The sequence below is a fragment of the Podarcis raffonei genome, chromosome 12, assembly GCF_027172205.1.
Source record: "Podarcis raffonei isolate rPodRaf1 chromosome 12, rPodRaf1.pri, whole genome shotgun sequence".
Classification (NCBI taxonomy): Eukaryota; Metazoa; Chordata; class Lepidosauria; order Squamata; family Lacertidae; genus Podarcis; species Podarcis raffonei.
The window spans coordinates 21,428,899-21,449,357 of record NC_070613.1 but is presented as its reverse complement, the minus strand read 5'-3'; the positions used below and the strand labels follow the sequence as shown (position 1 = coordinate 21,449,357).

Here is a 20,459-nt window from a genome sequence, read left to right as displayed (position 1 = left end):
TCACCAGAGTGAAAAGCAGCATTTCTTGCCTTTAGCAGAAGATACACATCCCTGTTTAGCCAGGGCTTGTTGTTAGGGAACACCCGTATTTGTTTGATGGTAGTGACAACATCAATGCAGCTTTTAACGTAGAACAGTACTGTTGAAGCGTATGTGTCCACATTATTCTCCACAAAAAGCGACCACTCGGTGCTCCGAAAGCAATCTTGAAGTTGCTCAGATGCACCTACTGGCCACACTCGTATCTCTCTAGTTGATGGTCTGATTCTGCATACGAGAGGTCTATATGATGGTATCATAAGTAAAGATATGTGGTCTGACTGCCCCAAATTGGGCAAGGGCTTGGTCTTGTATCCATGCATGATGTTACTATATACTCGGTCCAGGGTATTTCCCCCCCCTAGTGGGACAATCAACATACTGGTGGAACTTAGGAAGCACAGTCCTTAAATCGGCTCGATTAAAATCACCAGCAACCACAAATGCTCCATCCGGGTAGGCCCGCTGCTGTTTGCTAATAGCAGTTAGCAGGTGGCCCATAGCTGTAGTAGTGTTTGCATCGGGAGGTATATACACCGCTGTTATTATAACAACATTAAACTCACGTGGCAAATAAAAAGGGCGGCACTTCACCACTAGGTACTCCAAGTCAGGAGAGCAATGCGTGTCCATTTGTTTGATGTCCGAGCTCCAGTTGTTATTTATATAAACGCAAATTCCTCCTCCTCTGCTCTTCCCGGATTCAGCGGTTCTATCCGCTCTAATTACTGAGCGTCCTTCTAGCTGCAGAAGTCCCTGTGGAAAGGAGGGATCCAGCCACGTCTCTAAAAGGACCATAACACAGCAGTCCCGGATACTTTTCTGCCGAGAGGTAATAAGCTCCAACTCCTCTACCTTGTTAGGCAAGGATCTCACATTTGATACAAGGAGACTTGGCAATGCAGGCTTGTGGGGATTTTTACCTAGCCTCACTCGTAATCCAGCCCTGCAACCCCTCTTCTGCTTACGCCCTCTCCGTTTTCTTTTCTTTCTGGCAAGGAGAGCAAGGGGAGTATCCCAAGAATGTGCAAGATATGGAGGCTCTCTGATAAGCTCAGCTGGAATGTTATAGGTTGAGACCTCCTGGCTGCAACCTTCTCCTCTGCCGATACTTAAGAGCTCTTGACGACTATAAATTTCTTGTGCCTGAGTATTTACAGTCCATAGCAGCAGTAAGTTCACAAATAAAAATAAAACACAAATCGGATACCGGTCTTCGGAGTGCCGAGCCGCTGCAAGTGCTTGCGCCGCCATCTTGACTTCCAAAACTGCCCCAGTCATGTAAGTGGGTCGTCAACATGTTGTCCATGAATGCCAGTGTGCCTCTGAGCACTTGTGAAAGGTCTCAGTAAATGTCCTTTTTAAAATCCACATTGTATGAAAGATGGTTTGCTCTCCCTGCCCACTTCCTATTTGTACTGGCACATCCCCTTAAACATGCCCATATTTCATTTGGGACCGGTCACCCACCCACCCTTCTGTTCTGAACAGAAGAGATGTTTTTGCTCTGTGAGTGAGCATCCTGGTGGGTGACAGAAGTGCCATTCTTTTCATTGATGGAGAGGCTCGCCTGCGCCATTTTGTGGTCCTGCCTCTTAAAGCTCTTCTTATGTCTGACAGCCATTTTAGTGTTCTGCCACACCCCCAAGACCCACTCAAAATGGGAAGCATCCAATGGAAAAGAAAAAAGGGAGAGTTTCAAGAGCCCGAAGGGTAATGTACGCAGAACTGCCACCATCACATTTCCTTTAATCTGAGACAAGACAAAACCCAGGAATGTAAATGCTGAAATATTGGCATTTTTGTGCTTGATATTTTCTCTTATCGACTGAGTAGGAATGGTAGGATTATTCTATTTCCATTCTGCATCTATTTCACATGTGCTCATTCGTAAGTCTGTTCTGTCTTATTTTTGCCATAATCTGTGATCCGTATGGAAATTCACATTTTAAAATGCATTTAAATGCCTGTTTTGTCGCACAACGCTTATATCATTGCATATATTATCTTGCATATTTCTAAAAAATACTTTATTCTAAAGTTTGCCTTTTTGCCTTTTTATTATTATTCTTTTTAGTCGAGAACTCTGAAATTCAGGGAAGTGTGCAATGCAAAGAATAATTATGTTATGATCCATGTGTTATGATCCATCCCTGGGGGGTGCGAATTAGGCTAGTTCGTTAAAAAATGTGGACTAAATGAAATCCTCCTCCATCGCCAAAGAGTGACAGCCAAAGAGCCTCTGCCAGCACCTTCTATAGTGCTATATCTGTTCTACATAGACTGCAGTCTTAAAGATATTCACTTGTACTGAAATCAATGTAATGTACTTCCAAAAGAATACACTTTTCACTGGGTCTTAAATTGCTTATTCCCCCTGTGTATGCATGAACAGTCCATGGATAGGCATTAAAAACTAACCATACAGGCAAGCTAGAGTTTATAAAAGAAGGCCCAGTAGCTGATGGTGTGGTGGGACAGTGGTGCTCACTTGGCCTCCCAGCAGTTGAGTTGCTGCTGCGATGGAGTGAGGAGGCAGGGAGGTCAGCAGAGTGCAAAGGCACTGGCAGGAATACCATATTGGCTTGGCTAGTGTGTTTGCACTGTGCTGACCTCCCTTTCACTTTCCCCATCTCTTTCCTGGTAAGCAGCAGCTGACTCAGCTGTTGGGAGGTCAGGAGTACCGCTGCCTCACCATATGATCTGCTATTGAGCAGGACACTTTCATACCTCTCTCTCCTTCCTCCTTCTTCTGTTCCATCTTTACAAACATCACAGTAACTTTTGGGAGGCACACAGCCATTGCATAACCATCACCAGGCACTACTGCTTAGGATGCGTTTAGATTTATCTATCAGTCGACCACCATCCATTGTGGAAATTAATATTCTACACCAACTGAAAGTTCCTAGCACAGGATTTTGATATCTGGTGCTCCGGCACATTAGCCTGAGCTGTTAAAGGAAATTATGCTGGTGTTTCCCTGGTCATTTTCCTATATGTACACTACACGTCCAGCCATAAATGCCAGTTTGCTAGCAACAGTGTAGCCATTGCAGAGGGCAGCATGGAAATGTTTTGACATTTGATGACAACCTTCATTATGCCAAAGAAGCTGCCTGGTTTGTCAGCCTGTGGGAAACGGCAATGCCCAAAGACAGCTGCATCATTTTGGCAAAGAGATATTTAATGATTCTCTAGGGTGGAGGAACAACAGATTCCCTCCTAGCGCAATAAGCAGTTGAGTGGTCCCAGCAGAAATGATTGAATGGCAGCAAGAGTTTATTACTCATTGGGGATGCCTAAACTCCTCCAGGTTCTGTTTTCCCTTGACCACTGCTTTATGCATTGCTGAAGGCTGTTCTGATGACCCTGGTGGTATAGGAGAAGAGGCAAAAGAAAAGAAGCAATGGGAACGAATAGCCTTCCAATTTATCTTCTGAATATTATGTACATTCCAAAATGCCAGCAGCCATGAATTGCATGTACTCTGATTCTGCAAGCCAAAATAGTTGAAATTATTAAAGGCAGTGCCAAAGAGATAATCAGGCCACCGTAAAGCAGCAAGCAGTTTTGCTCCCCAGAAGAGAGTTTGGGGGCATTTAAAAAAGTAAGGCTTTCCCCCTTGGAAAGGGTTTCAGTTCCCTAGTTTTTCAGCTGTGGTGGGCTGCTTATACCTGCTACTGGGCAACTGCCTTGTCTCAAGAAGCCCTTGGACTTACTTGATAGCAGTAGCAGAGCTGACTGTGAAAAGCAAACATACACAACCGATTAGAATAGCTCTAAAATCATATATCATGTACATTACAGTCATTTTTGGTATCCATCTCTCAGCCTTGATATGTATATATCATAATTAAATTCCCCTTTAAGTTCAGATAATGATCTAAGGGTCCGGGTAGGTTCATTTATATGTTGCAAAGCCCTCTCCAGTGAGGTGCATCTGTCTCCAACATTATTAGCTTTCAGGAGAAATTTGAAACCCCAGACGTTTGGTGGCTGAAGAATATGTTCCTGGCAATCCTGAGATCACTGGAAGAAATAATATTTTTAACTGAAGCTGTTTTATAATTTTTTTTGTGTTTTGTTTATTATTGCGGGTGTGCTTGCTGGCTGGGGGTGGGGGGGAGAAAAGGTGGGATATAAATTCAATCACCCAGTAAAATAAAATAGCTTGGGGTGAGGGAAATGGTGTTTCCCTCTAGGAAAGTGAAGCTACAGAAAATGCCCAGCCCAGGTGAACATTTGCCATCTGTTTAAATCATATAGGAGAAATGGATGTGATTATGCCTCCAAGCATCTGTACTAAACTATTTTAAATGGACTGCTTCAGTTTACACTGACTTGTATTATATTGATATCAATAGAGCTAATGTTGCAACCTTATTTGCTAGGAAGTAAATCCTGATGAGGGGAACCTGCTTACAAGCAAACATATTAACAGGTATTGAAAGCAGTTTAAACACCGGTATTCTGTGTTTGGGTTAATTAATTTACCAATCTGGTTGTTAGGTGGTCAGTCTTCTCTGTCTTGTGCTAAAATCGGTAACATTTATTCACCTTGATTATAACCCACCAATATGACATTTCGTCTGCAAGCCTCTTAATGTTTCTGCTATAAATATTTTAAAGATAACGTGAAACGAATAATGCAATGGCTGTGTCAGTCTAATTTCTTGTACCCGTTTGTTTTCGTTTCTAGAGCATTAAGGCATCTGGTCTCGTTCTCTTGGAGACTATCCTGTTTGGGTCACTGCTTCTTTACTTCCCGGTGAGTTACACTGTTTTGTTCTTAAGGAGTATAAAAGACAAGGCCGTGAGCTGTGCATCAGATGCAGTGCTTCCCTTCGATGTTTTGCAGATGAGCATCTTCACACACCCCTGTCCTCACATGAACGATCATTGCCTGAAGGGCCCTCATCTTAGAGGTGTGCTTAGGTAATTTGAGACTCTGGGCTTAAAAGGTCTCATTGGAGGTTAGGCAGAGATCTTTAGACCAGGGCTGAGGAACCTGTGATCCTCCAGGTACTGTTGGACTCCAGTTCCCATCAGCTCAATGGTCAGGGAAGATGGGATTTGCAGCCCAATGCATCTGGAAGGCTGCAGGTTTCCCATTCCTGCTTTAGATGGTAGTGCGTATTTACTCTACCCACTTTAAAGTATGATAAGATAGCCCTGCCAAGTTTGGGATCCGCTGCAGCTCCTTCCTGCTAAGTAGAGTCTGAAGCCCTTCTCTCATGGCACCACTGCCTCCCCTTTATACATTCCTGAAATCTCTTAGACATGGGCTGCTCACAGTAGCAATTTACACTGCAGCAGCCTGTCCCACACCATCCTCTGAAGAATTGTGGAGTCGCCACAACCATTTCCTTTTCTTCTTTTTAACTTAAGGGTGTTACACGGTGTACCCAGATCCATTGTAGACAATCAGCACCTCAGAAACAGGAGCTGGATCAAGGCAGAGCTATATAAAAGGAAAGCAACACAGGGGCACACTTAGGAAAATACTGAGCTTCCGTGGCTCCCAGTCTTATTTATTAGCCAACAGGTTGTGAAAAATAGCTTGTGGACTTTGTGCATCCCCTCTCCCCTCCCCTTTAAACAAAGCTATTGATGCCTAAACTAAGCTACAAAATCTGTCTACTGTTCTTTCAATATGTCTTGTATATAGAAGGGAAACCCAAATAATCTGTTGCCCTTCTGGCATTTGTTATAAAACAGGGAAATTGACTCAATTCCCCCGCCCAACATTCAAAATCAAGCAACATATATAGACACTGGATTTTTCAGAAAACATACTGCTATTTTTGTTGTACGTGGGTACACTGTGGAACAATACAAGAAAAGAAAGACACTGATTTGTTTTGGTTAGAACACCTACCTTAGGGAACAGATGGCCATTATAGAACATGTAAAGGAAAGATGCTAACTACCTTCGCCTATTTCTAGCCTCTTACATTTCTGAGATGAGAAAAGTGGCATAGAAAAACAGGAAGAGGAATAAAGACACATCGTTTGTTCAACAAACCATGAGTAAACAATCGGTGGTTCCACGGTAATCAAGCAAACCATGGTTTCTACAAATTTGGTTTCTTTTTTCCAACTGCTCTTGCCTTGTGCCTTTGTAGTCTGTGGAATGTCCTTGGCTAAGGTGTTCAGAGTAACCATGGTTAAGGAGAAGGTACTGGATTCACATGTAATGCCAAGCAATAGTTAAAACAAATCAAGGTTTGTAAGCAAACAACAAACCATGGCTTCAGATCTTGGTTTGTTGGCTGTAGACAAAGCGGTAACTATAGTTAAACTGCTGTGCAGGGTTCATACATAACACTAAGCCATGGTTTAGTCTTACGTGTGACCCAGGCCACTCATAGTATATATGTTAGGAAAAGTATGGGAAGAAGGAAAACTAAGGATAGTTGTACAGTTCTTCTTGAGTTTGTTCATGTGGAAACATGCTGAGGCGACACTTTTCTGTTAGATAACTCTGTTTTCATCTCCTTGATTGAAACAAACATTTGATCTTGCCATCCAAGATTTATGCACCAGCTTGTGGAGCTTTGTGTATAAAGCCTATAATGAGGCCTAGATGAAAAGCTTCTTGCATTTAGTTTCTGTCACCCCTTTATTATCTTTTGATCCTTTTTTCTCCACCCGTCTGTTGCCAGTTGTTTCAGTTTGCATAATAACTACCACTTCTAGTGCCCAATGCATCCCTGTGAAGTCTGTTGTGTTGTTGTTTCGTTTAAAAAAGAAAGGAAACCAAAATTCCAAAAGTAACCCCCTGCACGCTCCTAATACCATAGCTCTGTTAAGATGACTGGAAACAGAGCACACTATTGCCCCGTGTTATGTCTTCTTGTTCTGAAATCTCCCCCAGATGAGAGCACCCAACTCAGGAGTTCTCTCAGAGCCCCCAAAGCCTTGTCTTTCCTTCAGAGAGATCTTGGGGGTGGAGGTCGTTGGCTCCTAGTCTAAGAGGCTTAGGATGCTTCTCATCTTTGAAGTCTCCCTGGGCTAACTTCCTTCTCCCTTCCCTCCTCCCTCAATTACTGTTCCTGCAAGGCAGGGGTGAGGTGAGGACCCCTCCACTTGTTTGGAAGAGGGATTCCTTTTTAAACCACTTGGGAAGGGGTAGCTCTGTGAGAGGAATGAGGTCCCCTAACAACTCTCAGCACCCATAACAAAATATACTTGGTGGGGGGCAGAGCCATGACAGCTTGCCATGTTATGATGCTGCTTAGAATGTATAGTGCCGATGGGGCCTATGTGTGTGCAAGCTGTACATGAGTATATTGTGGTGGGAACTGTGGCCTTCCAGATGTTGTTCAACTCCAGCTTCCATTGGCTCAATCCAGCATGGCAAATAATCTGGGATATCAGGAGCTGTAGTCCAGCAACATCTGGAAGGTCAACAGGTTCCCCTGTTGTATATATGTGTGAATGGGGACTCTCCATTTTGCATACTGCATGCACACACGGCCAATAAAGCTTTGTATCTGGTCTTTCCAAAAGTGAACCAAAGCCCCACGGATAAACATTTTAGTGCAATAACCCCTCTTGGGTTTCAGGACTCATCTCCTAGGGCTGCATTACTTCTTTTAATAAAACAAAACAGTGCACATTTCATTGCATTTAACAAAATTCGCATGCCACTTGATTGTAAACAAAAACCTCCAAGTGCTTTACAGAGAATGTAAAAAATATACATTGTAAGTGTCAGTAAAAATAAAAGTAGAAAAATAAAATTGAAACACGAATAAAAGCGACATTTAAAAATATACATTATAAGCTAAATTTACAGATTAAAATTGACTTCAAATTTACATGTTCATTGCATCCATCCATCCCTGAATGGAACTAGTTTCTTGTGTGCATTGCTGTTCAAGCACATGGAAGGAAATGCCACTGAAGTAATAGAATCATAGAGTTGTAAAGTTGGAAGGGGCCACAAGGGCCATCCAACCCAGCCTCCATCAATGCAGGACTCTTTTGGCCCAACGTGGGACTAGAACCCACAGCGCTTAGCTATCCCAAGTCTATGAGACTTCCTTCCTCGTCACTTGTTTAGGATGAGTGTGCGGAGAACATAAAGCAGGTTGGCCCTAATTAAAGCGAATGCCACTTGGCATGTCACCAGGATGCTTTTGAAAATTTCATTTAGTGGCTTTATTTAGAATTTAAAAGAACTGACCTTAAGCAACTTTGCTCAGAGAGCCATTAATTATTATGATACTTATTAGCTGAGGGATGACATTTAAGAACACCGGTTTCCCTTTAATACCTGCTCCACAGAACAGCTAGAAAAGTAATTAGAGTTGCACACTTTGATTTCCCCTCCCCTCCCACAGTTTATTCTCCTGTAATTAACTTTATACATCTGAAGTAACTAGAAGCTTATTTGAACACCAGAAAATGTCTTAACGTTAACCAACTCTCTTATTGTGGAGCAGGCATAGGCAAACTCTGGCCCTCCAGATGTTTTGGAACTACATTTCCCATCATCCCTAGCTAGCAGTGGTCAGGAAATGATGAGAATTGTAGTCTCAAAAATCTGAAGGGCCGGAGTTTGCCTATGGCTGTTGTAGATAGACTAAGCTGGAAATGCCTGTTGTTATTCTCCTTTTGGCATATTGTAGCTGTATTCATTCATCTATCCTCTTCATATGTTATATACTTGTTATATCCACTTGTATAGACAACTTTCCAATCCCCCTACAATAAAACCCCCCAGAAAACAAATTCTGCTAACATTTATATCCCACCTTGTCTTCAAAGAGCTCAAGGTGTGGCATTCACAATTCTCCCTTGTCCCATTTTATCCCTGTGTGGTGGGTCAGGCTGAGAGAGGCAGTGTCTGCCCCAAAGTCACCCAGGAGGCTATATGGGGATTTGAATCCTGCTCTCCCAGGTCCTAGTCTGGCATTCTATAAAATAAATAAACCTTGCTCTACATCTTTAGCTCTTACTGTCACATAATACAGTCATACTGGTCAGGACCAATATAACTAGCCCAGGCTTCCTCAAACTTGGCCCTCCAGATGTTTTGAGACTACAGTACCCATCATCCATGACCACTGGCCCTGCTAGCTAAGGATCATGGGAGTTGCAGGCCAAAATCATCTGGAGGGCCGAGTTTGAGGCAGCCTGAGATAGCCCATCAAAATATGGACACCCGTTTTAATTTTTTTAAAAGAGAAATCCCTTTGTTAGAAAACTACAACTCTTGAGTATGAAGAGGTGAGTGCACCTCAGGTGTGGGGAACCTGTGGTTCTCCAGGTGTTACTGTACTCCAAGTCCCATCTTTCCTAGCCAGCATGGGCAATGGTCAGGGATGATGAGAGCTGTATCCAACACACTTATTCAAGCTATTCAAGTTATTCAAGTTCTGGGTTGGTTGGTTGGTTCTTTCAGCCCAGGTTATTGGCTTGTTTGAGGAGTAAACCCTACACAAATCTGGAGCGGAGACCCTAAAATGGTTAGATGGCCTTTTATGCCTCCTTCTGGAGCTAAGCTGGTGCCAAACACATTGCTCTGCTTTCCTCTGGGTGACATCAGTGAGGCCAAGGGGGGGAGGGTCTTGTCATCTGGGCAGCCCAGGGCCTCCATACATACTGCTCCGGCTTGTGCCCCGAGGAGGTCACTTTGGTTCTGCTAGCTCATTGATTTGAGTTAACCCCTGGAGGCACGCTCTGTTATCCCTCAAGACAGACAGATGCCAACAACAACTTTAGAAGCTTTCCCTCTGCCTTGCTCTGCCTTGCATTGTCTCTCAAACCCTTTCTTACTGAATTCAGCCTCCGCTGAGACATTGGTAACTTAACAGAGTGGCTAGCTGGGTCTATACAGATCCCTGGTGGGGCCTCTTAACACATGGCTGCAGCAGGCTCTCCCCAGTAAAAGGAAAGAGAGTCGTGCTTGGCTGTGGTTAAGCAGTCAGATCTGAGAAATCTGAGAAGCTCCAAAGCTTGGATTCCGGTGCTCCTGGCGAAGTAGAATGACCAGGTGAAAAAGAGGACAGGACTCCTGAACCTTCTGCACTTGTACAGAACAGAGGATTTTGGCAGGCATAAATGCATAACAAGCTGCACGTGCTGAAATTCATCTCTGCAGCTTTGAAAGGTGCAGGAGTCCTGACTTTTCCTTCACCTTTCCACCTTGCTGGAGAGCTTCCGGCCTAAGCAAATCAAAAATCCCAAGTAAGACTCTTTGTACTAAGAGCTTTTGTTCTTTATTGTTCTATTCCAAGGCAAATTCACTAACAGCGCAGCATCGTGCTCCATAGGGGAAATGAAAGGAAAGTGATGTGTAGTCTGAAAGCCAAAAAGCGATGATTAAAAATTATCAAGGAGGGGAGATGCTATGCTATAACTTTCCCTTCAAGACACTTTATTAAAACATTCATTTTTAGTTAAGCAGGCACATACCACTTAATTGAACCACTCTGGCAGCAAGTTTGTTTATTGCTATTATCTACACATCAGCATGGGTGCTTATTTCACGTTATAAATAGTGGGCTTTTATTTCTTCATTAAATATTACCGTATAGTCAGCTGCAACTGAATGGGCTAGACTGCTCTTTACACTCCTTCAATTTAGGCTGCGAAAGATAAGTAAGCAGCAAACTCAGAAAGATAAAGTAGCAGCGAACTCAGAAATCACTCAAGAACACTGGAAAAAGTGCAGCTCCCAGTGTCCAACCCTCGTTCTGTTTATGAACCAGGAAGGGCTTATGTGAGTCACCTGAAGCTGCTACATATCTTCTGTATGTCTTTTGTTTTGTTTTATAGGTTATCATTTTGTACTTTGAGCCAAGCACATTTCGCTGTGTTCTCCTAAGATGGGTTCGCCTTTTGGGATTTACTACTGTTTACGGAACTGCTACACTCAAGCTGCACAGGTACTACATATGTTATCATTTTTGTTTCTGGGTGAAGTGTAATTTCTGTGTAATTTCGTTTTGCGTGTGTGTGTGTGTGTGCGCACACATGTACAGAGGAGATTGCAGTGATGATCTGTGATTTTTATATATTTTTTGGGCACGGAAAACAGACTTCTTCAAAGTTTTCATCTGCCTTCGGAAGCCTATGCTTAATTTCCCCAGTAGTCTAGAAACCAATAGCACAATCTTACTGATGGAGGGGAGCGCTTTGGCTGCGGTGGACTCTGCCTTAAGAGAAACTCCAGCTTGCTGCCACCAGTTTTCCCACCAGCAGAAACTCCTAAAGCATTTAGGGGGCATTTTGGGATGGGGTGGGGATGCTGGAGGTTTTATACCCACAGGTTCTGAAGCCCTTCAGATTTCCTGAGTAGGGGTCTAATCCTTGGGTTTCTCCCTTGTACTGCCCTGAAATGGTGCAGGAGAAACAACTGAGTAAAAAATAATGCCCCCCCCCGGCTGCTGCAAGCAGCAGTGCTTTTGATGTAACCGTGGATCCTTTGATCCAGACATAGGCAAACTCAGCCCTCCAGATGTTTTGGGACTACAACTCCCATCATCCCTAGCTAACAGGACCAGCGGTCAGGGATGATGGGAGTTGTAGTCCCAAAACATCTGAAGGGCCGAGTTTGCCTATGCCTGCAGTTTGATCCATCTTGGGCAGAAACTGAATTGCTCCACAAGAATGTGTGTTTATGAGAGATATTTAATTATACACTGGACGAAACTATTGGAAAAGTTGCCCTTGGAGGAAATACTTTAATAATGTACGTTCTGCAGTGATGTAGAAATTTCAGGAGCAGCAACAGTGCCTAATCCACTGGGAGTCAACTTTGCATTAATCCACCTGGCTGCTGTCAATAAATTCCTTGGTAAGATGTGATTGGCGATTAAAGCTTTATCTAGAAATGGTTGCCTAATAAGGCAAAAATAATGATGATGATGATGATGATGCTATCAAGGTCCCATTTGAGCATAACCATGTCGATCTCATTTGAATGTTTCACAAAAGCTGGCCTCTTCTACGGGCTTTTGGAATACCGGTTACCTTTCTGTGTTGTGGATTGGGGCCAGCCCGCTGCCATGGCTGCCTTGGTTTTGAATCTTCCAGCTGCAGGGAGATGTAACAGCCCTCTCCCCACAGCTGGAAAATTTTCCCTCTAAGGCAGGGGCAAATTCATGGAGAATATATCTGTCAATGGATACCAGCGATGATGGCTGTGCTCTTCCTCCACTGTAGGCAGCCATAGGCCCCTGAGAGCCAGTGGCTGAGAATCAGAGGTAGGGCAAATATTGTTGTACTCAGGTCCTTCTAGCAGAGACATCTGGTTGGCCACTGTGAGAACATGATGCTGGACTGGATGGGCGATTGGCCAGATTTATTTTATTTACTAAATTTGTGTGCCGCCCTATACTCGCAGGGCTCAGGGTGGTTCACAAGATAAAAGCGCAATATAAAAGCACAAAATACACAATCAAAAGAAAAAGAAAAACCAACCCAATACCCTCACAAACATTTTAAAAGGGCATTGGGTGTCAATCAGCCAAAGGCCTGGTTAAAGAGGAATGCTTTTGTCTGGCACCTAAAAGTGTATAATGAAGGTGCCAGGCAAACATTCCTGGGAGAGTATTCCACAAACAGGGAGCCACTGCAGAAAAGGCCCATTCTCGTGTTGCCACCCTCTTCTCATGGAGGAGGCACACAAAGAAGGGCCTCAGTGTCAGGAGTGCGTGCAGGAGCCAGGCCCTGTAACCAGTAGGGCTTCACAGGACTGGGGTCTTCCTAAGTTTGTTCTGGAGAGGCAAGGCGCGGCCACACAGGTGAGGCCGCTTGGTAACTCCCTGCACCTGGTGGCTAGAGCCGGGAAGGGATATAAGGTCAGCATTTCCCTTCGGCTCTTTGCCACAGCAACACGTTTCCTGCCTTGCTGTGTTTGGCTTCTTGCTTCCTTATCCTCAGACCTTGTCTTCTTGACTGCTTGCTTCTCGACCCCTGGACCCTTGACTTCATGACCCCCTGCTTCCTGACCCTCAGATCCCTGGCTTCTGGACTCTCGTTCCTGCTCCCACCCCGCCATCTTGCCCCCGGTCCCAACATCCTCAGCCGGGACTTCAATCGCCCATAGACCAGACCATGACACTCAGAAGATGACCTCAGGTTCATATGGAAAGAGGCAGTCCTTGAGGCAGATCCAGCAAGGCTCCTCTGATGTTATTACAACAACACATTGTGGTAGTCCAAACTACAGGTTACTAGAGCATAGACAGCCAATGCCAGGCTACCCCTGTCCAGAAAGTGCTACTATCTTTGAGCTACCAACTGAAGCTAGCAGAAGGTACATTGTGCCACTGAGAGCGCTTGTGCCTTCAATGGCAGCGTTTTCTCTAACAGTGTCTGCAGGCTGGGCACCTTCTCCTTCATGGGGAGAGTAATCCTATCCAAAACAGGATATACCCCACACTTCTGGACAGAGGAGCAACTCACAAACAGTGTCCCTGTCTTATTTTAATAGTATTTCAGTATGTTCTTTCAGTCCGGATTTTCCTGAATACTTTTAATTGCAAACTGATGTGGGAACGGGGAGAACTGAATTTAAGACTGAGGAAATGATAAACCAAGAGGCTTTGAAAATGGCAGCTTCATCCATCCTTAGCTGCAGCTTGACCCTGTGCCCAAAGCACACTGTGTAAAAAAATATATCCCATCATTTCCCTGTGGATTATTTGTGCACAGCTTGGAGTTATACTGCTGCCCTCTCATTCCATTTGTGCATTTGAAAACAGAACTACACAAATTATGTTTACTTTGGTAGTAATGCCTATACTTGCCACGCTATGATCTTTGCTGCTATATCACTTGTAGCATTCCAAGCAAAGAGAGCTGCCAGGCTTACATCAGGCTTCAAAGCAAGACTAAACGGTTTACAGAAGTGTTAATGGGATGTATCACTGCACAGCTTGAGGTCACTGGTTATGCTACAGAAGCAGCAGCAGAAGGCTTGGAGGCTTTTTGCGGGAGCCTGGGAAATGACAACGGAGCTCTGCTTTGGGCAGACATATGAAGTGGCTTAATGCTAGATTGGGGCCAGACATTGAGGACCTGATTAGACTTTGCATGATTTGTGTGTGCGTCCTCTTTTGTTGCTGCTATTGTTAAATTGCGGTTGTGCAAGGGAGCAACTTGATTCCATAGCATGTGGGGAGAGGAAACGTAACCCTTTCCCCCTGGTGCAATCCTGATCTGCATCAGGGCCCCCTGTACCACCTATTTGTCCCAGGATCCACCACAACCGCTGTTTGCTATTAGTGCTAATGACAATGGTCTCCTTGGGGCAAACAGCAGCACCTGCCTGCCCCGTGTGTGTTTGTGTGTCCAGATCAAGATCATGGTGGAGTCAAAGGAAAAATGCTTGTCTCCACCCACATCATGGTCTTGATCTAGAATGGATGCGAAACTCAAGATGAACAGCCAAAGGCCAGTCACATCTACTTTGGAATTCAGGGCACTCGTCCATTTAGCTCAGGATTGTTGGTTCTGACTGGAAGCTGCAGCAGCTGTCTAATCTCTCAGGAGAGATTTTCTTCAACCCTGCTCCTTTTTTACCTGGAGATTCTCAGGAACACCCTGGGGGCTTCACTGATGCAAAACATGTGCCCTGCCAATAACTTCTAGTCTGTTGATTGTTTTACTTGTTTACAGATCATAGGAACACACAGGCGAGTTGTATTTTTGTTATCTCTTTGATGGGCTTGGCTCCTAAGGCTGCAGTCCTGAAACCCACAAACTTAGATGTAAATGCTAGGGAGCTACTTTTGAGTAGATATCTGTAGGATTGCACAGCTAGATAAGTGAAGATAAGGAAGTTCATGGAAAGAAAGTTCTTCCTGATGTTTGGTCAGAATCTCCTTTCTTGTAATTTGAATCCAGTGGTTTGGGTCTTAGCCCTTGGAAGCAGTGGAAAACAAGTTTGCTCTGTGTTCCATGTGACGGCCCTTTTCAGGGGTCAGCAAACTTTTTCAGAAGGGGGCTGGTCCACTATCCCTCAGACCTTATGGAGGCCGGACTATATATTTTTTTGGGGGGGGGAATGAACGATTCCTATGCCCCACAAATAAGCCAGAGATGTAAAAACACCAGGCCCCACACACTGGCAGAGGAAGAGGAGTGCGGGGGGAGCCCACTGTCCCCGGCAGCATGATCCCCACGGCGCCATCGTGGCTGCGCCCCCCACTGGGCGCCCTGCCCCCAGGACGCACTCCCTGCCCCTGCGGGCGGTGCACCCCGCCCCCACCTGCTCTCGGCCCCCGGTGCCGGAGCATGAAGCTCCGCCACTGGCCCCACAAATAACCCAGAGATGCATTTTAAAATAAAAGGACACATTCTACTCATGTAAAAACATGCTGATTCCCGGACTGTCGCATGGGCTGGATTTAGAAGGCGATTGGGCCGGATCCAACCCCCAGACCTTAGTTTGCCTACCCATGCTTTAGATATTTGAAGCTAATGGTATGGCTTTTTTTGCTGCTGCATCACACTGTTGTCTTATATTAAAGCTTGCAGTCTACCAAGACTCCTAGATCCTTTCTGCTTGTACTGCTGTCAAGTCAGATGCCCCTCCCCTTAAAAAATCCTATATTTGTGCATCTGTTTATTCCTGCTTAAGTTCAGAAACTTACATATACCCTTATTGAAATGAAGCCTCTCCCTTTGGAATAAAAAAGGTGAACGAGGATAGTATTCAGGAAATTGTAAATCTCCCTTATCCACTAGAAAAAGGATATGCACTTCTATTTGAAGCACAGAGTATAATTAAAGGAACTCATCTCCACTAGAGCTTGAAGTTAATTGATCTGTTTAAGTGACAATAATCAATAGCATGCATAATATATGCAGAGGTAAAGTCTGGTCTCATGCAGGAGCACTCCACAGCTGGGTACCTTTTTGCTTGCAGAGCCTCTTGCCAAAGTGAGCTTAATCAGAGCAGAAAGAATCTTTCCTTCTGCCATAGCTTTTCAGAGGTTGGCAGTGCACATTATTTTCCTATCAATTTACCTTTGTTTTTTGCCTTTTTGAAAGAGATGGGTCATTTCCATCTCCATCCCGTAGGAATAGTCCTCTAACTGCCAATCTTTCTTAGCAGTAAGTCTCACTGAACATACTTGGACACGCTTCCGTGTAAACGTGCCGCAGGATTGCAGTGTTCCAAAATGTCTCACAAGACTTTTCATGCAACAGCACATGCATAGAAGTTAGCTTTGTTGTTATATTCAGAATCAACTTTTCACCAGGCTCATGAAAGCCCATTGGTCTTTTTGTGGTGAAAAGCTTGACTTTAGTAATAAGTGGCTATCTAATTAATTTACTTGGAAAACCCACTAGAAGAATTGCATAGTGTCATATTAAATGGCACTGTTAGTATTCTTCCAGCACGACTTCTCAAAGTGCCTAGTAAATCAGAGAGGAACAAGTGGCCAGGGTGAGGGGACTTTCTTGAAGCAATGGCTTTCATTTACTAGGGAAAACCCTTCCATATCAAAGCAGAAAAAGTGAATACATTGACAGCCAATAAGAACAAAAATAGGAAATATTTTAAAATTTATTTTGTGTTGCGTGCATGGTGCCCCCCAGCAGTCTTTTGTGACGGGTGCCCACAACATTTTCTCAAAATTCAAGATGTGCCCACTTTGTTCAAAAAGGTTCACGGTCCCTTTTTCTAAATCATTTATTAGTCTTGGAGATTATTAGGAGCCTTCGCTATGCACAACTATACTACTGACTAAACATGCACAGCTAAGAAGGTGAATTTTATTTTTCGGCTCTGATACATTTTTAAAACATATCTGTGTTTTTGTTTTTTAAAAGAGAGCCAGTATAAAAATATATTTCCTGCATGTGAAGAAATTTGTCATGAAACTCCTGTTGGTTTTTAAACAGCAAAAGAAGTTATCTAGGGAGCAAGCACTGCCTGAATTTTGAACAGTGCCACATCTAATAGCTTTGTTCTCTCAAGCCTAGTCTGAACTGGCAGGTTGCTTGGTTCCACAAGGTTTTGCTATAAGAGGTGCAAATTCAGCTGAAACAGTTGACTCCAATTTGGACCCGGTGGTTATAAAGGAAGTTTTGAATGCATTGTGCAGGAGAGGATTACTAGAGACCATGACTCAGATCTATTTTCATGTGCAAGCTTCCTGATAAATATTGACCTTGAAATCTTTTGTACTCCTTGTTCTGGAAAACTTTGATAAGGGAAAAAGTAGGCAAATGGCTGATGGGTGAGATAGTGATCTCTCAGTGCTTTTTAGAAGCAAATAATTAGCTTGCCCCAGCACCAATACAATATGAAGGATTTTATAATTGTTTAAGAAGAAAACTATGACAAAGACAGTGACCCATCTGTAATGTAGGGTGTATTAGTATTTGGATGTACACTTTGAAGGCATCCCACAAGATGTGACCTGCACAAGCTCCTGTCCAGGTGGACTTTGTCTGCGATTGTTTTGAAGGCCATTAGACAACTTTCTGGGGGCCACAGGCAGTGCCTGACAAGCTCATTTTTAAAAGCAACATGTTCTAGTTCTAGTCTATCCTGTCCAAAATGGAACTAATTTCAGTATGTCCTTTTACAGAATTAACTAGTTAAGTTCAAGTTCCTCCAAATGAAGCTTTTAGTTTGTTAAGTTTGTCCTTAGCAAATATAAAAATAAAATAAATCAGCATTCTTAATGTTATAAGCTGCCGTGCTAAAGTATGGGGCCCGAAAGCAAATAAGGGGCCACGCACAAGTAATAAGATGTCTGACAGACGGAATGTCCACAGGTGAAGCTTTCCCTATGATAGTGTTTCCATACTAGAAAAGGCTTACCCTGTTTAATTTGTGCCAGACACACAACTGTTAAAGGCACAGTGCATCATTTACTGTGTTCCTGGACCTACGTTTATTGCTGTAAGATGCTCCTGTTGGAAGAGAGTGAATCTCCGCAGCAGGGAAGATGCCAAGTGCCCTTAGCAACAGCAGCACCTCCGTATCCACCTAATAAGCCTTATAATGTTGTTTTGCAAACAATTCAGATAGTGTATGTTGAATAATTGATGGGTGGCAGGAATTAATGGCTGCCCCTCCCCCAAATAATTCTTCCATTTGATTCTGATGAAGCATGAAGCTAGATCTAATCCTGGAGATATCATCAGTTATTATTTGCATTGTCTGGAAGACTTCTTTGTTTTTTGTATAGCTGCTATAGCTTGCAGAGTTTATAACTGTAATTTGTAGTTTTGCATTTGATGCACATATACCCACATTTGCTTACATGCATAGTTGTTCAGCTTCAAATAATCATTCTTTTTGGCATCATTTCATTGTCACTTTGGTTCCTGAGACTTTGTTTTTCCTAGCCAAGAAAACAGTTTTCTATAGATCCCTCAGGGCACATATGCATGAGAGCTTTGGCTTCCTGTCCAGCACATTTATACAAAGCAAGGGACGTTACCTAATCTGGCAAAGAATAAAAATGTGCTGGCTCTCCCGTCAGCCCCATCTGCTGTGTAGATGGGTTGCAAATCAGCGTCAGCTGGTCTTGGAGCACACTTGGAACTATGGAAAGCAAATGACACTTAGCAAGTCTGTCCGGCTCTCTTAAAAAACCCTGGGCGGACAGGCAGACAGGTTCACAATCAGGTGGCAGAAAAGAGACATATACCTAAAGCAGTGGGGACTAACCAGTTTTCCTCCAGATGTTGCTGAGCTACAACCCCTGTCATCTCTGACCATTGGTCATGCTGGCTGGAGCTGGTGGGCACTGTAGGGCCACAAGTTTAACCACCTTCTTGGGTTCTTATCCTGCCACCTACAATGCATCATCCATCAGTAAGGTAAAGGTAAAGGACCCCTGACAGTTAAGTCCAGTCGCAAATGACTCTGGGGTTGCGGTGCTCATCTCAAGAAGGACACTGACAAACTGGAACGTGTCCAGAGGAGGGCAACCAAAATGGTCAAAGGCCTGGAAACGATGCCTTATGAAGAACGGCTAAGAGAGCTGGGCATGTTTAGCCTGGAGAAGAGGAGGTTAAGGGGTGATATGATAGCCATGTTCAAATATATAAAAGGATGTCACATGGAGGAGGGAGAAAGGTTGTTTTCTGCTGCTCCAGAGAAGCGGACACGGAGCAATGGATCCAAACTACAAGAAAGAAGATTCCACCTAAACATTAGGAAGAACTTCCTGACAGTAAGAGCTGTTCGACAGTGGAATTTGCTGCCAAGGAGTGTGGTGGAGTCTCCTTCTTTGGAGGTCTTTAAGCAGAGGCTTGACAACCATATGTCAGGAGTGCTCTGATGGTGTTTCCTGCTTGGCAGGGGGTTGGACTCGATGGCCCTTGTGGTCTCTTCCAACTCTATGATTCTATCATCTCGCTTTACTGGCCAAGGGAGCCGGCATTTGTCTGCAGACAGTTTTTCCGGGTCATGTGGCCAGCATGACTAAGTCGCTTCTGGTGAAACCAGAGCAGTGCACGGAAACGCCGTTTACTTTCCCGCCGGAGCGGTACCTATTTATCTATTTGCACTTTGATGTGCTTTTGAACTGCTAGGTTGACAGGAGCTGGGACCAAGCAATGGGAGCTCACCCCATCGCGGGGATTCGAACCGCCGACCTTCCGTTCGGCAAGCTCTAGGCTCAGTGGTTTAGACCACAGCGCCACCCGCGTCCCAATATCATCCATCAGTAGCTTCAGCCATATTGCAAAGACATATATTTTTGCCCTGACCCGTAAGCTGGAACCTCACTATTGCTGAGTTTCTTTCTTCATAATTCTGTTTTCTGTTTTTATAATACTATTTCACTGTTTTGTTTCTGTTTTATTGTACTATTTTATGTTGTGTTTTTTGTATCTATACTGCTAAGAGGTTTTTTTTTTTAAAAAAAACAGTTTAAGCAGTTTAGAAATACTTGGGCCAATCACTGCCTCTCAGCCTAACCTAGCCCATATGATTGTCGTGGTAATTAAATAAGGCAGGGTAGGGACCAGATACGACACCTTGAGCTTCTTGGAGAAAAAGGTGGGATGGGGAGGGGCGGTACCTCTAGCAGGGGGCACATCATGCTCCTTCTGGTTTAGTTTGTCTACCTTTGGTCCCCACCCTGCATTCAGCTCTCACCTGTGGCTCCCAGGAGATGTCAGCATGCGACTGTGGCCACACCCTGGGGAACAGCTTTGACTGGCCAGCTCAACCAGATGGGGATAGCCGATGGGTCTCAAACCCTTGTTGAGTTGGGGACCCCCCTGCATGCAAATACGGTCATACCTCATGTTACGTTTGCTTCATGTTACGTTTTTTCAGGTTGCGTCCCATGGTGACCGGGAAGTACTGGATAGGGTTACTTCCGGGTTTTGCCAATCACACTTCGTACATTTGCACAAGCGCCAAATCGCACCGCGCACCTGCGCAAATACGGCGCTTCAGGTTGCGGGCTTTTCATGTT

The 20,459-nt window shown here is 44.2% G+C and overlaps 1 protein-coding gene across 1 annotated transcript in view; it reads left to right on the top strand.

The window, feature by feature from the left end:
- Window positions 1–20,459, top strand: part of GPR158 (G protein-coupled receptor 158) — a 115,442-nt gene that overhangs the window by 70,761 nt on the left and 24,222 nt on the right. Inside the window, exons 5-6 of the mRNA XM_053409878.1 lie at window positions 4,742–4,810; window positions 10,831–10,940. Of these exons, the coding sequence (XP_053265853.1) occupies window positions 4,742–4,810; window positions 10,831–10,940 (179 nt within the window). The remainder of the gene's footprint in view (window positions 1–4,741; window positions 4,811–10,830; window positions 10,941–20,459) is intronic.